Source organism: Sesamum indicum, linkage group LG12, assembly GCF_000512975.1.
Source record: "Sesamum indicum cultivar Zhongzhi No. 13 linkage group LG12, S_indicum_v1.0, whole genome shotgun sequence".
In the NCBI taxonomy this organism is placed as follows: domain Eukaryota; kingdom Viridiplantae; phylum Streptophyta; class Magnoliopsida; order Lamiales; family Pedaliaceae; genus Sesamum; species Sesamum indicum.
Window position 1 is genome coordinate 5,465,443 of NC_026156.1, and position 20,837 is coordinate 5,486,279.

General features: G+C 37.2%; 3 protein-coding genes across 7 annotated transcripts in view; 2 read left to right on the forward strand and 1 right to left on the reverse strand.

The window, feature by feature from the left end:
- The window catches only part of LOC105175778 (ABC transporter C family member 2), a 19,419-nt gene extending 12,488 nt beyond the window's left edge, over positions 1–6,931 (forward strand). For all 3 annotated transcript variants that reach the window (XM_011098360.2, XM_011098359.2, XM_011098361.2), the window contains exons 18-28: positions 14–214; positions 404–502; positions 608–760; positions 1,127–1,512; positions 2,342–2,525; positions 2,697–3,020; positions 3,550–4,282; positions 5,124–5,245; positions 5,620–5,865; positions 5,950–6,370; positions 6,445–6,931. In XM_011098360.2, coding sequence (XP_011096662.1) covers positions 14–214; positions 404–502; positions 608–760; positions 1,127–1,512; positions 2,342–2,525; positions 2,697–3,020; positions 3,550–4,282; positions 5,124–5,245; positions 5,620–5,865; positions 5,950–6,370; positions 6,445–6,539 — 2,964 coding nt within the window. In that variant the 3' untranslated portion in view covers positions 6,540–6,931. The remainder of the gene's footprint in view (positions 1–13; positions 215–403; positions 503–607; positions 761–1,126; positions 1,513–2,341; positions 2,526–2,696; positions 3,021–3,549; positions 4,283–5,123; positions 5,246–5,619; positions 5,866–5,949; positions 6,371–6,444) is intronic.
- On the forward strand, positions 8,509–19,702 carry LOC105175779 (ABC transporter C family member 12-like). 3 transcript variants are annotated; one of them, XM_020698535.1, is made up of 28 exons: positions 8,509–8,770; positions 9,376–9,787; positions 10,144–10,322; positions 10,489–10,528; positions 10,959–11,109; positions 11,614–11,728; positions 11,821–11,901; positions 12,064–12,088; positions 12,189–12,245; positions 12,536–12,601; positions 12,974–13,048; positions 13,366–13,473; positions 13,683–13,817; positions 14,065–14,171; positions 14,265–14,358; positions 14,623–14,790; positions 14,900–15,040; positions 15,127–15,327; positions 15,478–15,576; positions 15,668–15,820; positions 15,936–16,321; positions 16,443–16,623; positions 16,907–17,230; positions 17,329–18,085; positions 18,160–18,281; positions 18,383–18,628; positions 18,724–19,144; positions 19,249–19,702. In XM_020698535.1, the coding sequence occupies exons 1-28, from the start codon at positions 8,718–8,720 to the stop codon at positions 19,344–19,346; spliced, it is 4,995 nt and encodes a 1,664-aa protein (XP_020554194.1). In that variant the 5' UTR covers positions 8,509–8,717; the 3' UTR covers positions 19,347–19,702. The 3 variants fall into 3 exon arrangements, with proteins under 3 accessions (XP_020554194.1, XP_011096664.1, XP_020554195.1); XM_011098362.2 differs by having other exon boundaries at positions 9,415–9,787; XM_020698536.1 differs by having other exon boundaries at positions 8,720–8,815; positions 9,415–9,787.
- Positions 19,785–20,837, reverse strand: part of LOC105175929 — a 4,590-nt gene continuing 3,537 nt past the window's right edge. Inside the window, exons 5-6 of the mRNA XM_020698537.1 lie at positions 20,700–20,837; positions 19,785–20,337 (exon numbers count right to left, since the gene is read on the reverse strand). The exon at positions 20,700–20,837 is cut by the window's right edge and continues 30 nt beyond it. Coding sequence (XP_020554196.1) covers positions 19,885–20,337; positions 20,700–20,837 — 591 coding nt within the window. The 3' untranslated portion in view covers positions 19,785–19,884. The remainder of the gene's footprint in view (positions 20,338–20,699) is intronic.

Sequence of the window (20,837 nt, forward strand, 5' to 3'; positions counted from 1 at the left end):
AATTCTATAATAGGCGGAAAGGCCAACGTTGTCTAATATCAACTTGGATATACCGATTGGTAGCTTGGTAGCTATTGTTGGCAGTACTGGGGAAGGAAAGACATCACTTATCTCTGCAATGCTGGGAGAGCTTCCTCCAGTTGCAGATTCAAGTGTTGTCATCAGAGGAAAGGTTGCATACGTGCCACAAGTTTCATGGATCTTTAATGCGACGGTGAGTTAAATAATGCTTTATTTGCTCATAGTTATTGATGTCTTATCCAAATCTTTGGTTTTGTTAATCTCATGAATCTGGTTGTTGCACTGGCCTATGCTAAGTGAATTAGTTGTTTTTGGATTGCTTAGCACACTGGTTATTCTGAACTTTAGTTGACCTAATGAGATGAAAACTTTTGTTTCTTAGGTCCGTGACAACATTCTATTTGGTTCGTCATTTGAACCTGCAAAATATGAGAAGTCAATAGACGTGACCTCCCTGCAGCATGACCTGGATCAACTGCCAGTAAGACTGCGGAAAAATATTATTGCACAGTTAACTTGATTGGTTAGTCTTGATTTGTGAATACCGGTGTCTGAATTCTTGGAATCTTGAATGTTCCCATGTTAGGGTGGTGATCTTACTGAAATTGGAGAACGTGGGGTCAATATTAGTGGAGGTCAGAAGCAGAGAGTTTCCATGGCTCGGGCGGTGTATTCTAATTCAGATGTTTACATATTTGATGATCCTTTAAGTGCTCTAGATGCTCATGTGGGGCGTCAGGTAAGTGCTTCTAAATAAAGCATGCTGCATTCAAAATTACCCAACTTTAACAACTACAAGTTGGTTATGATAAACAATCACTGTTGTTTTGCCTTCTTTTGGCTGCAAACTTTAAAATCTTTTTGCTGCCATTTCTGGTTTTACATTTTTAAATGCAAAATAGTATTGTCTTATTTTCAAGAAAAAATATGTGAAAAGTTGATATGTTCAAAGTTAATGCAACCATGTAAATCTTCCTTTGAAGGATTGATACAGGGAATAATAAATTTGTCTTCCTTCATGATTTCTGCTCTGTGATATAAGCTATAAAAACTAGAACTTTCTGGTTTCTGCTTCTTTTATCAGTTTTACTCTTCTGCTTTTTAGGTTTTTGAAAAATGCATCAAAGGAGAATTAAGAGGGAAAACAAGAGTTCTAGTCACAAATCAGCTACATTTTCTATCACAAGTAGATAGAATTCTCTTGGTACATGAAGGTACTGTCAAAGAGGAGGGAACATTTGAAGACCTCTCCAACAATGGCATTCTTTTTCAAAAACTGATGGAAAATGCTGGCAAAATGGAAGAATATGTTGAAGAAACGGAAGATGTTCACACCGTTGATGATAAAACTTCTAAAACTATTGTTAATGGTCTGAATGACGAGGCATCTAAAGGAGTGAACCAAACAAATAAAAAGAAAGATGGCAAGTCTGTTCTGATCAAGCAGGAGGAACGAGAAACCGGCGTTGTGAGCTGGAATGTGTTAATGAGGTACAAAATTCTGTCCTCTTTCTGATGTGTCTGAGTTTGAAAGACTATCTGTTTACATTTGCTATTGGATAACAACTTTCTGCTTTTCAACAAATAACAAACTCATGAACTTTCTAAAGGAAAAGGGATTTCGTCTTCGATGCAACAGAGTAGTATCTCCTTGTCCAAATGTTACGATACCTTAGCCATGTAGCATAAATTGTCATTGATTATTTAGGTGCATATTTCTGTACTTGTTTCTATTTATTGATATATCAAACCTATGTGATTGCTTTAATGAGCATAAAGTCTACCCTTCTTTTCACATTTCTAACCCCTTTTCTCCGTAAAATTTTCACTTCACTAACTAGATTTCCATGCTTTTGAGCCATATTTCGTAGAAGGTCCTATTAACTTTTTTCATGTTTTTTACTTTTTCATCGTGGAAGGTCTAGTGTTTATATGTTTACTTTTTCATGCTTTTTTATTTTCTCATTTCTGTTTAGTGATGATTATTTTGTAATTTAAGAGCGCCGGTTGATACCTCCCAATTTAATGCTTTGCATTTTTGTTAGCGTAATATGTTTTCTTTCTTCCAGTTAGTTAAACTTTGATTCTGTTCTTTAGGTTTGCACCTCTTGGACATGAAAATGTGAGTTGGTTGAAAAGGATCAAATGCATGGAATATGCTGATGAACTAAGAAAAGTGGTTAATTGAAATGCATAATTATAAATAATCTCGTATGACATGTTCTATATAATTAAATTATGCGTTCGACCTATATGTAATAGACCTGTGGAAACTGCTATCTGTCATAATATTATTTAAGTTGAGTTTGAACTGCTGCAGATACAAAAATGCGTTGGGAGGTGCATGGGTTGTTATGATTCTGTTTATGTGCTATGTTCTAACGGAAGTCCTCCGAGTTTCAAGCAGCACATGGCTGAGTTATTGGACAGATCAAAGCGACAGTTCGCATGATCGTGGGCCAATATTCTACAATTTGGTCTATGCACTCCTTTCATTTGGTCAAGTAAGTCCTATGCAAGCCATTATGATGTTTTTAAGTTGCATTTTTCTTATATGTTGTGCTTGCTTACAATGAAGATCCCTCTTGTTTGGCCTGTCTTTTTTTGTTTTCCTTTTTCCATAACCACGTGAAGAAATTAGAACCTTGCTGGCTGCTAAATCTTTCACATTTCAGGTTTTGGTAACGTTGACAAATTCATTTTGGTTGATCACTTCGAGTCTTTATGCTGCCAGAAGATTGCATAATGCGATGCTCAACTCTATCCTTAGAGCACCAATGGTCTTCTTTCACACAAATCCTCTCGGTCGAATCATCAATAGATTTGCCAAGGATCTAGGTGACATTGATCGAAATGTTGCTCCATTCGCGAACATGTTTCTGAACCAAGTTTCACAGCTTATTTCAACATTTGTGCTAATTGGAATAGTGAGCACAATGTCTTTATGGGCCATTATGCCTCTTCTAGTCTTGTTTTATGAAGCCTATCTATATTACCAGGTACGTAGAGTTCTTGTTATTTTGCTCTCGTCGCTGTCCCTCAGAATCAGACTGTTAGTAGTTGTTTCTTGATTGGTTTCCTGCTTGTCTTATCATAGGATTGTATTTTGGATTATCCTGCTATAAACTAAAAGCTAATTACTTCAACTTCCTTTCTATTACCAGTAAGCCAATTTCCATGAAGCTAACTATACAGTGTTTGTGTAAAATGTCGAATTTATTCAGCTTCTAAATTCTTGTGCCACCAACACTGCATTGTTCATTTTCTATTGAACCTATGTCGAAACTGTAATAGATTGTTCAAACTAGACAATAAAACCAATATATTGTTCTATTTGGAGGCAATGCAATATGTCCAATTTTTGTATTCGAATTGTCCCAGTTCCAAGTGCCTTGTGCTTCATGCTTTTAAACATACGGGAGCCACTCAGATCACAAGTTTGTTTGAGTTTAGTGCTTCTTGTTTACCACTTCTAAGAGTGGGCCCCCAGTTTCCACGGTTTTTAATTATGAATTATGTTGCTTGTAGAGTACAGCCCGAGAAGTGAAACGCTTAGATTCCATTACTAGGTCTCCTGTGTATGCACAGTTTGGAGAAGCACTGAATGGTCTGTCAACTATACGTGCATATAAGGCATACGATCGAATGGCCAACATCAACGGGAAATCTATGGACAATAACATCAGATTCACTCTTGTTAACATGAGTGGGAACCGCTGGCTTGCCATTCGTTTAGAGACAGTAGGAGGCATTATGATTTGGTTTACTGCCACTTTTGCTGTCATGCAGAATGGAAGAGCAGAGAACCAAAAAGCATTTGCCTCTACAATGGGTTTGCTTCTTAGTTATGCATTAAATATTACAAGCTTATTGACTGGTGTTCTAAGACTTGCTAGTCTGGCTGAAAATAGTTTTAATGCTGTTGAGCGGGTTGGCACATATATAGAATTGCCCTCAGAAGGTCCAGACATTGTTGATGACAATCGTCCACCTCCTCGATTTGAAGATGTTGTTCTACGATACAGGCCGGAACTTCCCCCTGTTCTGCATGGAATATCTTTCACAATTTCTCCTAGTGACAAGGTTGGAATTGTTGGAAGGACAGGGGCAGGAAAGTCAAGCATGCTCAATGCTTTGTTCCGGATTGTTGAGCTGGAAAGGGGAAGAATCTTTATTGATGATTGTGACATTTCAAAGTTTGGATTAACAGACCTCCGGAAGGTTCTAGGCATCATACCACAATCACCCGTCCTTTTCTCAGGTTTGCACAATCTTGTAATATTGATTTATGAATTGTTGCATTATGTGGGTTCTCCACTCTATAATCACTTCTGAAGTGTAAACTGATCTGTGTGGTTCTGTCGATTTATAATTATGAGGTTTGATTGCAGTAATTCAGTTGGACTTCATTGGTATTCATTGTAGTGGTCTGTCAAGAACAAAGCATCCAGTAATGGGTGCTTTATTGAATTATATTGCAGCATAACATCAAAGTAGAAGGGTCGTCCTGAATAGTAACATCAAATGCATACTAGGAAGTCTTTGTGATGAAAAGCTGGCTAATTTTTTCACTTGGGGCTATACATTCAGATGTTATTTTCTCTGCTTGTGCCAAGGCCCTTAAAGAATTTTAGCATTAGGTGATCTTAAAAGGATTGTCGGTTTAGTATAAGTTTTTAGTGTCTTGTTCTTTTCCCTTGGTTCAAGGATTCGAGATGATAAAATGGTGAACTATAAATTTACACTTAAAACACACTGCTGTTTTCTTTGTCTTGCTCAACTATGACTTGACTTTATATGACATCTCGTACTGGAAAGGAACTTGAGATAGCCTCATTACACTTGACCTGAATATCTTATTTGTTTAGTAAACTTTGGGTCAGCATTCCTTGGATCTGGAGGACAAATTCGGAGAGATTTAAAAGAAAAAGTGTTGAGATAAAACTTTACATTCTTTATAACTGGATGAAGTAAAAGTTCAACTGGGTGCTGACTTAGTCATTTCAAAGTTGGCATAAATAGACAACTGCCTCAGTGTGATTCTTTCTTTACATTCTGTATTGTGTCTAGTTCTACCCTGATGACCCTTGTACTTTGGACAGGAACTGTTAGGTTTAACCTTGACCCATTCAATGAACATAATGATGCTGATCTGTGGGAGGCCTTAGAAAGGGCCCATTTAAAAGATGTCATCAGGAGGAATTCTTTGGGCCTGGATGCAGAGGTACATAAGTCATATCTTTGTCACCCTGGGAATAATGCTCATTTTTAATGCTGATAACTTTTACTGAATCAATCCCCACCGCCCTGTAAAAAGTATTTTCCAGTAAAGTTATGATATACGATCAAGATGCTTACTTTCATGAATGCAAGCAAATAAAACTGTGTTCTCATGCTTACTTTCATGATTTCATGTAGCACGTGAATGTTTTGAATATGAGAAATAAAATTTAATAAATTATGATGTATGCAAAAGCAGTAGATCTGATAACTTGTTCCTGTATAAGCACATTTGCATATATTCTTTGTCCCTGGCCCTTGAAATGTTCTCTGGGAACTTAACTTCCATGTTGCTCATTATTATCCTGCTCTCTCAAGGTCTCTGAAGCAGGAGAAAACTTCAGTGTTGGACAGCGGCAATTATTAAGTCTTTCTCGAGCATTACTTCGCAGATCAAAAATTCTTGTTCTTGATGAAGCAACAGCTGCTGTTGACGTTAGGACTGATGCTCTCATCCAAAAGACTATTCGCGAAGAATTTAAATCTTGCACAATGTTGATCATTGCTCACCGTTTAAACACCATCATTGATTGCGACAGAATTCTTCTGCTTGATGCTGGTCAGGTATGCAGCCATTAGTTGTTTCTTACGGAGCCCATTAAATTTTTCTTGAAAAGATTAGTGTGTAAGCATTCCTTGCATTCTTAGGTTGTGGAATTTGATACACCGGAGACGCTGCTGCAAAGAGAAGACAGTGCATTCTCTAAGATGGTCCAGAGTACAGGTGCTGCAAATGCTGAATATCTGCGCAGCTTAGTGCTTAGAGGGGAACGTGACAGTAAACTAGAGACAGAGAAGCAGCTGGACGGACAACGGAGATGGCTTGCCTCGTCTCGTTGGGCAGCAGCTGCCCAATTTGCACTTGCCGTTAGTCTCACTTCATCACAGAATGATCTCGTGCAGTTAGAAGTCAGAGATGAAGATAGCATCCTCAAGAAGACAAGGGATGCTGTAATTACTCTCCAGGGAGTATTGGAAGGGAAGCATAACAAAGAGATTGAAGAGAACCTTGAGGGTTACCAGGTTTCTGGAGATAGATGGTGGTCAGCTCTATACAAAATGATCGAAGGTAAAACTCGCTTGCCGTTTTTGTGGGTATATGGCGTCTTGGCTTATTCATTGAGTATTGCTTTTCTCTTCCAGGACTTGCTGTCATGAGCAGACTTGCTCGAAACAAGCTTAATCAGGCAGATAACTTCGAAGACAGAACGATCGACTGGGACCAAGTTGAGATGTAGACTGATTTGGACGTAAGAAAGATAGGACACCCTGGCTTTCTTGTGAAGCTATTTTTGGCTCATGTGCAGACAACTAAACCTGTCTGCTTTGCCGGCATTCCAACAATCATAGCTCATAGCTTAATGCGACAGTTATTTGTAGTGAACTGAGAGGCCCTGGGCTAAACTGGATTTTCACGGGACAGGGTATCTTGCTTTTGTAATAAGGGGTTCTTGGTGATAACTATTTACATAGCAACCCTTGAAATAGAATGTGGTGGCAAACGATGTCAACCATGTCCCTGGACTTGGGAGTACAAAAATGTAATCGTTTTGACATCTTTCTCTGTTGATGTTTGTTTGTGATTCCATATGTTAATTTTTGTTAATGAAAGTAGGTCAGTCACATCTTATTTTCAATCGTCTTATTTTTGTCCTAATAATTAAGAAATCGTATGCAGATAAGAATATTAATACGTTAAACTTTAAGAATACTAGGAAAATAATTGGGCTCTTACTCTCTTTCAGTACTAAGAAAGCATTTTTACAGTCCTTTCATTTAATTCTGGTTGAAAAGTTAATCCCCAAAGAGATAAATTTGCTTTCGGACAATATTTTGTTCATTTATTTAATCCAGTATTTCAAGATATAGATGCAGAGTTCACTTAATATACAGAAAGTAAAAAGAATGACTAGTTTTTCTATTCATAATGACTACTTTTATCTAATAGCTATAATTCAAAAAAATTATTTAATTATAATTACATCATTTTGACTTTATGTAGGTTACACTTACCCCTTATAAGTATAAATATATTAATAAGGGATTGATGAATTAGGGTAAAATGAAAAGATTAAGTGAACTTTTCTTATTGACATAGACATTTTTTTGTCTAAACCTTAAAGATAGGGATTGTAAATGAAAAATTCTCAACAATTTGACCTTTGATCACTTACCCACTCAAATCTCAATCAGTGTCTCCACAGTAAACTACTATATCTCGTTAAATTCAGTAATCATAAGTCTTTGAAAATCACAAGTGTTCTTGTCTTCTCTCTCCCCCGTCAACCCAATAATTCTTGAAATTCTTGAAATGAAAAATAATTATTAATTTGTGAAATTAATGATTAAAAATATTTAATATCAATGCTAGTGAGTAAAAATTTTCTACCTCAATGAAATACTTTAGCAGTTTTGTATATTGAGGACAATATACCAATACTACATACTTAATTCTAATTTGTTATTATTTCAATTATCTATTAAAATGTATCACTCCAAATATAAAGTCTAACGAATGGATTTTCAACACATTAGTATAGCATTTAACTATTAATTACAATTTTTTTCAACTTTCACTATTTGAGAAATATTTGAGAAATTAGAAAATTGATGACAATATACCAATAATACATACTTAATTCAAAATTTTATTATTTGAATTATATATTATGTTTTTTCGCTCCAATAAAAGTCTAACGAAATCATTTTGAGCATAATACTATAGTGCATTTAATTATTCATTAAATTTATAATTATTATTTAAAATATAAAAAAACCCTCAACAAAGAAAATTATTTAACATAAATACTATATACTATATTTCACTCACAAACAAAATATTATATATATACACACACTCATATATAAGATATGATTTGATAATCAACAATAATTTTTGTATCTCAAATCCTAACATCAAACGTATATTACTTATTTTAAATTATTTTACATTACCTCAAAATACAAACTCCAACGCATTCTATATTTTTAACCCACACTTATTTAATTATATTTTTCTCTCACATCAAAACAAAACAGTTCGAAAAACAATAGCAAACCCTATGATCAATTTCGTTCACGATGTTCGAGCGTGCAACTGCTGCCAACCGTTTTTCTTTTAAGTTATGCTTAGGAAAGTGTCAATCATTAGCTTTCCCGTCTCTATAAATAAACTACTATATCTATATCTCGTCGAATGAGTTCACCGAAATGAAAATCACTTGTTGTCTTCTCTCTCTCCCGTGAAGCCAGAAAAATACTCTTTATTTTCTTCTCTACAGATTCGTAAGCCATGACGCTTGCAACTGGGACCTCTTCTGTCTTGTCGCTGGTTTTCTGTGTCGTTTTCTTGATTTCCCGATTTGTAGGGGTTGCATTTTTTGTATATAAATTTGTTGCGGTCTTGGATCACTGGAATGCGCGGGTGCAATACTCACTCACCCTTCTACTTCTCATGCAAAGAACTGAAGTAAGAATTCGCGTTTCTCCAAGTCGTAGTCAATTGAATTTCAAGGTCTCTAGTCCACTCTCGTTTCTGTACTTGTGTTGGATATTGTTTCTTTAAAGTTCTTGACAGTTTCTTGGCAATTTTGATATTGATTTTTGTTTTCGCTGCCTCCTTCCCTTGTTATACTTGTTTGTATGTTGTCTCTTGAAGTTCTTGACAGTTTTCTTGAAGTTCCTGATAGTTTCTTGGTTTCTTGTGAACTCTTGCTTTCTTTCTGCTTGTGTCCGTTGCTATTTCCTACACTTCTTGTTAGTTTCTTCGAGTTGATGGTATGAGACAATGCGAATGTGGGATTTTCAGGCTAAGACTTCACGTTGGCTAAAATTGTAATTCTTATTTGAAGTAATTTTGGTTTCTTTGAATTTCGTGTTTTGGAGGGAAATTTGGAAACCGGGTTTTCGTTCTTGAAATTCTTTTGATTTTGTGGGATGTTGACATGCGGTCTTGAAGTTCTTAATAATTACAGTAGCAGAACTTGTCCAAGAAGTTGTTTTCCTAAAATTGCTAATAGTTATCCAAATATGTGACTCTTGGGTTTTCAAAAACTAACAGTATATTTTTCATAGATGTTCTAACTTGACTGAACAACCGAGAAATATTGGCAGGAGGAGGCGGGCAAATATTTATTGGTTGCTGAGCGGGAAGATGGGTTTTGTCCCCTTAGTTTGGTTTTGCCGGCCAGTAACTAATGGGGTTTGGGGTCAAGAAACAGACAGCAGTTTTGGTGCTTATACACCTTGTGCCATTGACTCCGTTGTGGGAAATGTATCACATTTGGTTCTTCTTGGCTTGTGCTTATATAGAATATGGCTCATCAAGATTAACCCCAAACTCCAGCGGTTCTACTTGAGATCAAACTTCTACAATTATGTATTGGCGGTGTTGGCCAGTTGTTGTGCTGCTGAGCCCTTGTTTAGATTGGTTACGGGCATATCAATCTTTAATTTGGATGAAGAGTTGGGTCTTGCTCCTTTTGAGGTAGGTTCAACTTCTTATTGTCTTGTTGGCCAATGCTCAACGGTTCTTTCTGCAAGAATTTTCTTAGCGTTAGTTTATGTTGTTACTAGATGCATATGCAAAGATTGGTTGAATAATTAGGTTGCAGATTTAATCTTTCTTGATTGCATAAAAAGGATCCATTACACACTCATGCACCCCCTCACTGCTTATCTCTCTGTAGTTTATGCCCATATTTCAGTAACACCCCTAAAAGGGCAAAAAGGTTATTATTGTGTTTATACATGCGTATAAACTGTCAGTCCTTCTTGTTTCAACTTTCAAGTAAATGCTCTGCCAAACTGTTTATTGAAACAACTGTTTTTTCATCTGTGCAGATGGTTCATTTGGGCATTGAGTTTGTCTCGTGGTGTTCTATGGTTCTTATGCTGCTCATTGAAACTAGAATCTATGTAAAAGAGTTCAGATGGTACATCAGATTTGGAGTAATCTATGTTTTAGTTGGAGATGCAGTTATTTTGAGTTTTATCCTTCCACTCAAAGATTTCTATGTCAGGCTAGTGTCTTCATCTTCATTTGTTTTTGAAGTGCACCTTTGAATTCATTAACAAACTTTGAAACTCGTGATTGTGAAGTTCAACCACTATTCTGGAAACATATGCTATCCCAATATGTTTCAACTATTGTGACATATCCAGGCTCTTATTTTGCCAATTCTGCAGGTCCACGCTCTATATGTGTATCAGTTCAGTCTTCTTCCAGGTATTTAGATTAGTATTTGTTTGGTCATGTCCAGGGAATTCATTTGAACTCTTTTTTCCTTTTTTGAGTTTTTTCCATAGATTGTGACCATTATATATCTCACAGCATGTAAGGGCAAGTTGCGATTATCTGCTGCTCAGAAAATGCACATAAATTGTGCAAGATATAAGTTTGATCTCGATATTTGGTCGGCATTCATTAGAAAACCTACTGTTATGAAGTTGATATACAGTTTGATAGGAATGTAAGAAATTTGTTTGCAGAAAGGTATTTTGCTCGAGGGATTAAGCACCTTGATCAATAACATAATGAGATTCAATTCACTTAGGACAAGATTTAACTGAATGTTAATCACATAGTATGTTCATTATGTGTCTCATTTGGCTTCAAAGGGGGCTATATCTAATTCCTCATAGCTGTTCTAATGCAGGTTTTGCTTGGGGTACTTCTTCTTTTTTATGTTCCGAATCTGGATGTCTTTCCAGGCTACATTCCTCTAGTGGACTCCATTGATGATGCCAAGAGTGAAGAGCCTCTAGGAGAGCATATTTGTCCAGAAAGATACGCTAATATATTCTCCAGTAAGTCTAAAGATAATAGTTTGTTTCTCAACATATGATGCGGATTACTTATAAATGCAGAACATATAGACTATATGATGTTTACATGACCTGTGGGCTCTGTCTTGTAGCTCAACATGTTTTTAGCAGGTTTATCTTACCATAGTTCTGATCTTGTGTTTTTGATGAGCCTATCAAGTTGAGTTGTAAATAGTCTTGATATAAAGCCAATCGCTTAATGGTTGAGTGACTTATTGAATAAAGTCTTACCAGCTACTGGGATGACAATGTTTGTTGGACAATGGTTTTTCCCGTATGGCTCACTGGAACGACGGCTACATATCACTCTCATCTTTTATGGTAGTTAACGTTCCAGTTAGGTTGCTGTTATGAATGTTCCTTTAACGGATAACAACATGCAAAGTAAGAAGGGCGTCAACATAAAAATATACTTCCAACAATAATAATAGAAAACATCTCCTCATTGATTACCTTCTTAACAATTTTATCCTCTTCCTTGCATAGGGATTTACTTCGACTGGATGACTCCCCTTATGCAGCTAGGCTACAGAAAGCCCATAACCGAGAAAGATGTCTGGAAGTTGGACTCGTGGGATCAAACAGAGACATTGAATAGAAAGTTTGTTTCTAGACTTTTGTCCATTCTCCGTGTATACATGCTTATTTTAATTATCTTCATCAGATAACCTCATCCTTTTCCACATCTTGCAGATTCCAGAACTCTTGGGAGGAAGAAGCTAAAAGATCAAAACCATGGCTTTTACGTGCTATGAACCGTAGCCTTGGAGGAAGGTACAGGATTTTCGGCTGTGGCCGTGCCCTTGGTTTTATCTGAATTTGAAGAAGCTAGTCAACTTCTGACTAATCCTTGTTTTTAACTTAAAAGACACCATAACTATTTGAGCACATGGTTGGCCATCTTCATCTCATGCGTGCTACATCTTTTTTGTGCAGGTTCTGGTATGGAGGCTTCTTCAAAGTAATGAGCATTTACCATATCCTCTCCATCTATATATTGGAAAATATTCAACACTGGTTCCTGTCCCTGTTAGCTAACTATTTTATTGGGAAATTTGCAGATTGGTAATGATCTTTCTCAGCTTGCCGGACCTCTTATACTGAACCATCTTTTAAAGGTACTTTCATAAAATGACCAAGTTAGGAATGTCAGCTTCAGTTGTTTATATTCTTCTGGCTGCCAACAGGATTCATTTGTGACATTTAGCAGAAATTTTCTTTTTGGGAAACATACTATAATAGGTGAATTTGAGTTTTGCAAAAGAATCTAAGGGATAAGAGTTGTCATTTTGAGTGTTAGTTTGATTATATACTGTGACCAGAAGCTGTGTTACACAATTTGTTTGAGTATAATCTACTTGTCCAGGATTCTAGTTTTGATAATTGTAATTCATCCTTGTTCTTGCAGTCTCTAGAAAGAGGCGATCCATCCTGGGTCGGATATGTCTATGCATTATCAATTTTTTTCAGTGTGGTAGGATTCTCTCTCTCTCTCTCTCTCTCCCTCCCTCCCTATGCGCGATTTTGTTTATACCAGAGAAGAATTTACAAAAAGTATTCTCGACTTGTTCTCATTTTTCGTAGAGAGTAGCATTTTATCTTCATTAGAGAATAGTTATTCGCGGCATGTTTTAATTTGAGACCTGAAACCCATAGTTCCTTAATTTTAAAGGCAATATAGTTTCGTTACAGTACTGTTGACTTAAGTTACCAGTTTTCGGATGACGACAAAATCTTTTGCTAAGGCTTAAAGATATTCAGGTTTTCCTTTTTCATCTCAAAGTCATGCTTGATTACATTTCTGCTTTCTTGTTAATTTACTGATGTGGAACTTTCAATATTTCAGTCACTAGGAGTGCTTTGTGAGGCTCAGTACTTTCAGAATGTCATGCGTGTTGGTTTCAGGCTAAGATCCACATTGGTAATTTCCGATGTATCTTCTTTAATCTTTGCTTGGCAAATCATTTTCAAATGTCAATTGACCACTCGGTGTTAAATGAACAGAGATAGTAGTAGTTGGCACTATGAATGGATAAAAAAGCATTGGCACCACGTGAGTTCATCAACTAGGCTTTTCCAAAGAGATGAATAAGGAATTATTATACTGTGGATAAGTTATTTTTGCAAATGGAAGGCAAACTGAGGTTTTTAAGTGCAATTCCCCTTGAAACTTTTTTGTGTAAGTTTATTGCTGACATCCTCCTTTATGCCTTGGAAATCTTTTATTGTCACCCATAGGTGGCTGCTGTATTTCGGAAATCCTTACGGCTGACACATGAAGGCCGTAAGCAGTTTCCATCTGGAAAAATAACGAATATGATGACGACAGATGCTAATGCACTTCAGGTAGTCTTGCATCTAAACCAAGCTGCATTTTTTGTTCTAGTTTATAAATTGATTAGTGATGGAAGTATAACTATTTATCTTTATTGATGTTAAAACTCAGTCGTTTTCTACTTCTTTATAGTTTTTAACTCTTGGTTGATTTTTCTAAGTCTTTTTTCCTGTGGTTACCAAAGAATAAGTTTGTGCAACTAATTCCTCGTATTGTTTAGCAAATATGCCAGCAACTTCATGGTTTATGGTCGGCCCCTTTTCGCATAGTCATGGCCATGGTTCTTCTCTACCAGCAGCTAGGCATAGCTTCACTTCTTGGTTCGCTTATGTTAGTCCTCATGTTCCCAATCCAGGTAATTACTTTCTTTTCTCACTGCCGCTTTACCTAAAATATTTTCTTGGATAGCAGTATACCTCTATCCATGTTTCTGTCTTCTTATCACTATTGACCAGAATTCCTTTCTAGATAAGTTTTTTTTTCTCTTTCTTTCTTTTATTTTTTTTTTGTTTTTTTTCTGTTGACCCCTTTTATCTCTAAGATGCATTTATTAGGCATTTTAATATTATGCTCCCACACAGTTACTTATATCGGACAAACAGACTTTTATCATTAGCAGGATGCGAAGACTATCCAAGGAGGGACTGCTACGTACTGACATGAGAGTTGGTTTGATGAATGAAATTCTGGCTGCAATGGATACCGTGAAGTATGGATTAATTTGACATCCTGGCCATCATTTAAATTCAAATGTAGGAAATTATTATATAATAATTCTACTGTTTTTCACAATGAACATCAGATATTATGCATGGGAAGAGAGTTTCAAATCAAAAGTTCAAAGCATAAGGAATGATGAATTATTGTGGTTCCGGAAAGCCCAATTACTCTCAGCGGTATGATGTGATTCATGATTATTAAGAATTTCTGGCTTGTGGAACTTGTTAGCTAAATAAGCAAAGGCAAATTGGTCTTATCACAACTACAATTGTTTATTGAGAATACAAATAGCTTAGTAATAGTCGATATCAACAGATGAGCTATTATGCTAACAGTTATTTCATTTGTGTAAATGGATTTTGGCTGAGAAGGAGTTTATGTTACTTTGAACTTTATATAACTTGATATATGGTGGCCATGTCTCTTGTTTACTTTTGCAGTGCAATACTTTCATACTAAACAGCATACCAGTTCTCGTGACGGTGATTTCATTTGGGACGTTCACTTTATTTGGTGGAGATTTAACACCTTCCAGAGCTTTTACATCACTTTCCTTATTTGCTGTTCTGAGATTTCCTCTGAATATGCTCCCTAATTTGATAACTCAGGTTTATTCTGATTTGACTTAATATTCTGTGGGAGAAAATTCTTTAATGGTCTATCAATCAAGAAAGAGAAAGTCTTGCATGGTCTTAATATGCGGGGCTACATTTTCAGGTCGTAAATGCAAATGTATCTCTACAGCGTCTTGAAGAATTGTTCCTTGCTGAAGAGAGAACTCTGTTACCTAATCCACCTCTTGTACCAACTCTTCCAGCCATCTCAATCAAGGATGGATTTTTTTCATGGGATTCTAAGGTCCTTTTTTTATTATTTTTGGCCCCTTTCTAGTTGCTATGTAATAGTCCCGGAGTACTAAAACCCCTGAATGGCCCCTTTTACAGGCTCCAAGGCCTACATTATCCAATATTAATTTGGATATACCAGTTGGCAGCCTAGTTGCTGTCGTTGGTGGCACTGGAGAAGGAAAAACCTCATTAGTATCAGCAATGCTTGGAGAGCTTCCTCCTCTGGGAGATGCAAGTGTCATAATCAGAGGATCTGTAGCTTATGTTCCTCAGATTTCTTGGATCTTCAATGCCACTGTGAGCTTCAAAATGTCCTATTTTTTCCTTTTTCATGTTTATTGCAGATGGGTATAAAACTTTATGTTCATCATAACTCTTTTTCTAAGATGATTGTGGTTTGTCTCATATTCTAAATTCAAATATTGACCTCAGGAATCTCTTTTACAGGTACGTGAAAATATATTATTTGGATCAAGCTTTGATCCAGCAAGATATTGGAAGGCAGTAGATGTCACTGCATTGCACCATGACCTTGATTTGCTTCCTGTTAAGTGTCATGAGCATTTCGTTTCATCTGGTTCTTTTTGTTATTCCAAATCTTCTTTTTAACATGAACTTCTCATTCTTGTGTCTTCAGGGTCGTGATCTTACAGAGATTGGTGAAAGAGGAGTGAACATTAGTGGAGGACAAAAGCAAAGAGTTTCAATGGCAAGGGCTGTGTACTCTAACTCTGATGTTTACATATTTGATGACCCGTTAAGCGCACTAGATGCACATGTTGCTCGACAGGTAATTATACTAGCTGTCAGCTCTTACATTTGCCTGTTGAAAATACAATTAGAGTCAGTGCTTTAAATTTGAATACTGGCTTCAGGTTCTGACCTCAGCAACTGCTTTAATCCAGGTTTTTAATAATTGCATTAAGGAAGCACTGGGAGGAAAGACGAGAGTGCTTGTCATGAATCAGTTACATTTTCTTCCCCAGGTTGACAGAATAATTTTGGTCTCAGAAGGTATGGTGAAAGAGGAGGGCACCTTTGAGGAGCTCTCCAAGAATGGTACATTATTCAAGAAGCTAATGGAAAATGCCGGCAAAATGGAAGAGCACATACATGAAAATGGAGATGGGGCGATTTTTTCCCATGAATCATCTCCAATTTCATCTACTGCAGATCTACCTGAGGTGCAAAAAGACGCAAACTCGATTAGCAAATCCAAAGAAGGCAGATCGGTTCTTATCAAGCAGGAAGAACGCGAGACAGGGATTGTCAGCTGGAACGTTTTAAGAAGGTAATGACAACACTTAATGTTTCAAGTTATATAGACAAAAATGCTAATTGTTTATGTTAGCCTTTCTGAGTATGGAGATACAGACAGATAATTTATTTATTCCATTCTGCCACTTTCTCAGGTACAAAAATGCTTTAGGAGGCTTGTGGGTCGTAATGATATTGTTTGCATGCTATACATCGACTGAAATTCTGCGAGTTTCGAGTAGCACGTGGTTAAGTGTGTGGACAAAACAAAGCACTTCAAAGAGTTACGGCCCTGGTTTCTATATTCTTGTGTATGCTATATTGTCCTTTGGTCAGGTATTTGTCTACTTCATATTTGGATTGCACTCCTTTTTGCTTATAGATTAGAGTTATTTATTCCATATATTATTTTATCTTTAAAAATAATTTAGATTTTATTTGTTGTATTTATAGTAGAATTTCTTGTTCTTTGCATATATTTCATACCTGAATTCTTTTATCTAAGAGGTATAAGAAAGTCTCATTCTATTTCTCATGCAAATTCTGTAGAGGTACTGTCGTCTTTTCAAAATTTATAAATCTGTGGAGGAGTTTCGGAGTAAAATGGCATTCTATGCAGGTGCTAGTGACGTTGACAAATTCGTTTTGGTTGATCATGTCAAGCCTTAGTGCCGCTAAAAGACTTCATGATTCAATGCTATGTTCCATACTCAGAGCTCCGATGGTATTCTTCCATACTAATCCAATAGGACGGGTGATCAACAGATTTGCAAAGGATCTTGGTGATATCGACCGCAATGTTGCCAATCTTGTCAATATGTTTCTAAGTCAACTCTGGCAGCTGCTTTCGACTTTTGTGCTCATAGGAATTGTTAGCACTATATCCCTATGGGCCATAATGCCACTTCTCATCTTATTCTATGCAGCTTATCTTTACTATCAGGTTGGTAAATCTTTATTATCGCCACAACTTTTGTGCTAATTGTGATCACATCAAGTTATTGATGTCCATAATCCACCTTACCTTGATCGATAAAACAGAGCACATCCCGGGAAGTAAAACGCCTGGATTCCATCACCAGATCCCCTGTGTATGCTCAGTTTGGAGAAGCATTGAACGGGTTGTCCACAATTCGAGCATATAAAGCATATGACAGGATGGCCAGTATCAATGGGAAATCGATGGACAATAATGTCAGATTTACACTGGTTAATATAAGCTCAAATCGCTGGCTTACCATAAGATTGGAAACACTGGGCGGTATCATGATCTGGTTGACAGCAACCTTTGCAGTTATGCAGAATGACAGAGCTGAAAATCAGGTCGCATTTGCTTCTACTATGGGTCTGCTCCTCAGTTATTCTTTAAATATTACAAATTTGTTGAGTAATGTCTTGAGACAAGCAAGTAGAGCAGAAAACAGCTTAAATTCAGTTGAACGTGTAGGCACGTATATAGATTTGCCATCTGAGGCGCCCGATGTAATTGAAGGAAACCGGCCTCCACCAGGATGGCCGGCATCAGGATTGATTAAATTTGAAGATGTTGTCCTGAGATACAGGCCTGGACTTCCTCCGGTTCTGAGGGGATTATCGTTCACTATCTATCCGCACCAGAACGTTGGCATAGTTGGAAGAACTGGTGCTGGTAAATCAAGCATGATCAATGCGTTATTCAGGATAGTGGAACTTGAAAGGGGAAGAATCCTAATTGATGATTTTGACATTGCAAAATTTGGATTAACCGATCTGCGCAAGGTTCTCAGTATCATTCCACAATCTCCTGTTCTTTTCTCAGGTACCTGAAAGTTAGTTTTGGTTAACAGAAATAAATGCGGGTCAACTTCTGCTTATAAAGTTTTATTCCTGTAGGTAGCATTCGATTCAATCTTGATCCTTTTGGCGAACACAATGATCCAGACCTCTGGGAAGCTCTGGAGCGGGCACACTTAAAGGATGTCATCAGGAGGAGTGCTTTTGGCTTGGATGCTGAGGTAAAAAGATACGTTATCTAGTTTGCTTCGATAATAATAATAAAGCTACCAATTTAATGTATGTTTTGTTGATGAAAAATAACTGTTTTTGGATGCTGAAGGTTTTGGAAGGAGGTGAGAACTTCAGTGTTGGGCAGAGGCAATTATTGAGTCTTGCTCGAGCATTACTTCGGAGATCAAAGATCCTTGTTCTTGATGAAGCAACAGCTGCAGTTGATGTTAGCACTGATGCTCTTATACAGAAAACCATCAGAGAAGAATTTAAATCCTGCACTATGCTCACCATTGCTCATCGGCTCAATACCATCATCGACAGCGACCAAATTCTTGTTCTCAATTCTGGTCAGGTACGTGTGGAACAAATGGCATGGATATTTGTCTCTTTTTAAATTCTTCATCCTTTTTGGTGCCCCACTAAGGATAAGTCGTCTTTCGTTTGCAGGTGATTGAGTACAATACTCCAAAAGTTCTTCTCAGAAATAAAGCAAGTGCTTTCTCTAAGATGGTTCAAAGTACAGGGCCTGCAAATGCTCAGTACTTGCAGGGCTTAATTGAGGGAAGGGAGAGGGAGAATAAGTTTAGAATAGGAGGGCAAGTTGATGGGGAAATGAGATGGCTTTTATCGTCCCGCTGGAATGCTGCTACACAGTATGCTCTTGCTCTCAATCTCAGTTCTTCAGTAAAGGAACTTCAGGTGTTGGACTCTAAAGATGCGGAGAATGTAATCAGCAAAACAAAGGACGCTGTAGCAACTCTGCAGGAGGTTTTGACTGGGAAACATGACAAAGTCATTGAGGAGACACTTGATCAATTTGAGGTTCCCAGATATAGATGGTGGTCGGCTTTCTACAGAGTGATCGAAGGTATGTTTTACTTTTCTGCATTAAAAACAGCTCTCTGAAATTGCACACAACCTTCTTTGTTTGTAGTTTCAGCAGCGTGTTTTGAGTTCCTTTTATGCATTCAGGTCTTGCTGAGATGAGCAGACTGGGAAGAAATGGCTTTGAACAAGTCGGAAATGGTTTGGAAGATGCCTCAGAAAATTGGGATGATCTTCAAATGTAGAGTGACTATGCTTGGAAAACATGGCTGAAAACATGCCCATTCCCGATCTACTCGGGCTTGCTTGCAAATCCTGCCCAGCTTCACGTTATCCTGCCTGATTCAATTAGGTGGAATCAAATAGAACACTGTTGGCAAGCAAATAATAGCTGCCAGAAGAATAGGTGAAGTTGGCAAGCAAATTGCAGGCGAGATTCAGACATTCAAAACAGACGAATGGGGACCATGGAGAAAGAATCAACCAAAGGTGAAAATGACATGATTCTCTTTCAAAACGTAAGATTAGATCATGTAATGTAGCAAAGATCTGATGTATTGTATGAAGAATCTGTTTTGGGTTAAGGAAAATAATTATTCCATCTCCATTTGTGTTCCTATTGGTAATATATGTTTTCCTGGGCTTTTTACATACTTCACTAGAGTTAAATACACGTTACAGAGTGTATTCCTTGCTCCTCCAGCCCAACCCTCAGATTAACATGTAATTCAAGTTCACATTCAAATGGCAAAATTTTCAAACAGCAGAATGTACAACAACCACTTAAATTCCATATGTTGCAGTTTGCATGTCTCTGTATTCTGATATCGTGGCATTACTGAGAATTACCTCAAAGCTATGGGCATAAGCACTTGAATACACCATTAGTGCTTGAAATACCTTGGGGAGGCTTGTTTGTAGGTTGTTCTGAATCAGGATTCTTGTTTTTTTAATAGAATTCACATACTTTGCCTTCTCATCATCCACTAATATTTTTAGTGCTTCAACTTTCGCTCGTCTAATTGTTAAAGGATGCTTAGAAGCCAAGGCGGGATTAGCATCTTCAGTAGAGAAGCTCCCCGCAAACTTCATCTCCACTTCTGAAAGCAAAATAAGCTCCCTTTCCAATTTCCTCCCAAGCTTCTCAGATCTTTTACGCAAATTGCATTCTTCTTGCTGCTGCACGACAATGGATTGAACAGCCGACAGTAGACACTTAATGGCCTCAGACACCATCTGCAACAAAAGTCACAACAGTATGACAACAAATATACTCAAAATCACAAGTTGAGCGCAATTCTTATTAGTTCGTCTAGGAATCAAGAGATTTTCCTTTAAATTTACCCAATCTCAGTTTCTTAGTATAGGAAGGGTAATTACATCAACACCCCCTAAGGTTAGGTCTTATACATATACACCCCCTATTAGGGTACACCTCCTGAGAGGGTGTCAGTGTAATGTACCTCAGGGGGTGTTTGTGTAAATCCGCCATTATATAGGGGGTGTACCTGTAATGACGACTACAATCTCAAAGGTTGCACTCGTAATTTTGCAAAAGTGGCTATGTAAGTTACCCTATAGGAAATTGACGAGTGTACCTTATCAGGTAATTTATCAAGTGCTTCCTGCCATTTTGCCAAAAGGGCATGTACTGTTGACGAGTTACTGGTCTGTGTACTGTCGATATCTTCGAGGCAGGCTGTAAGTTCGGTCCACTTGCAGAGGGACCTTACATA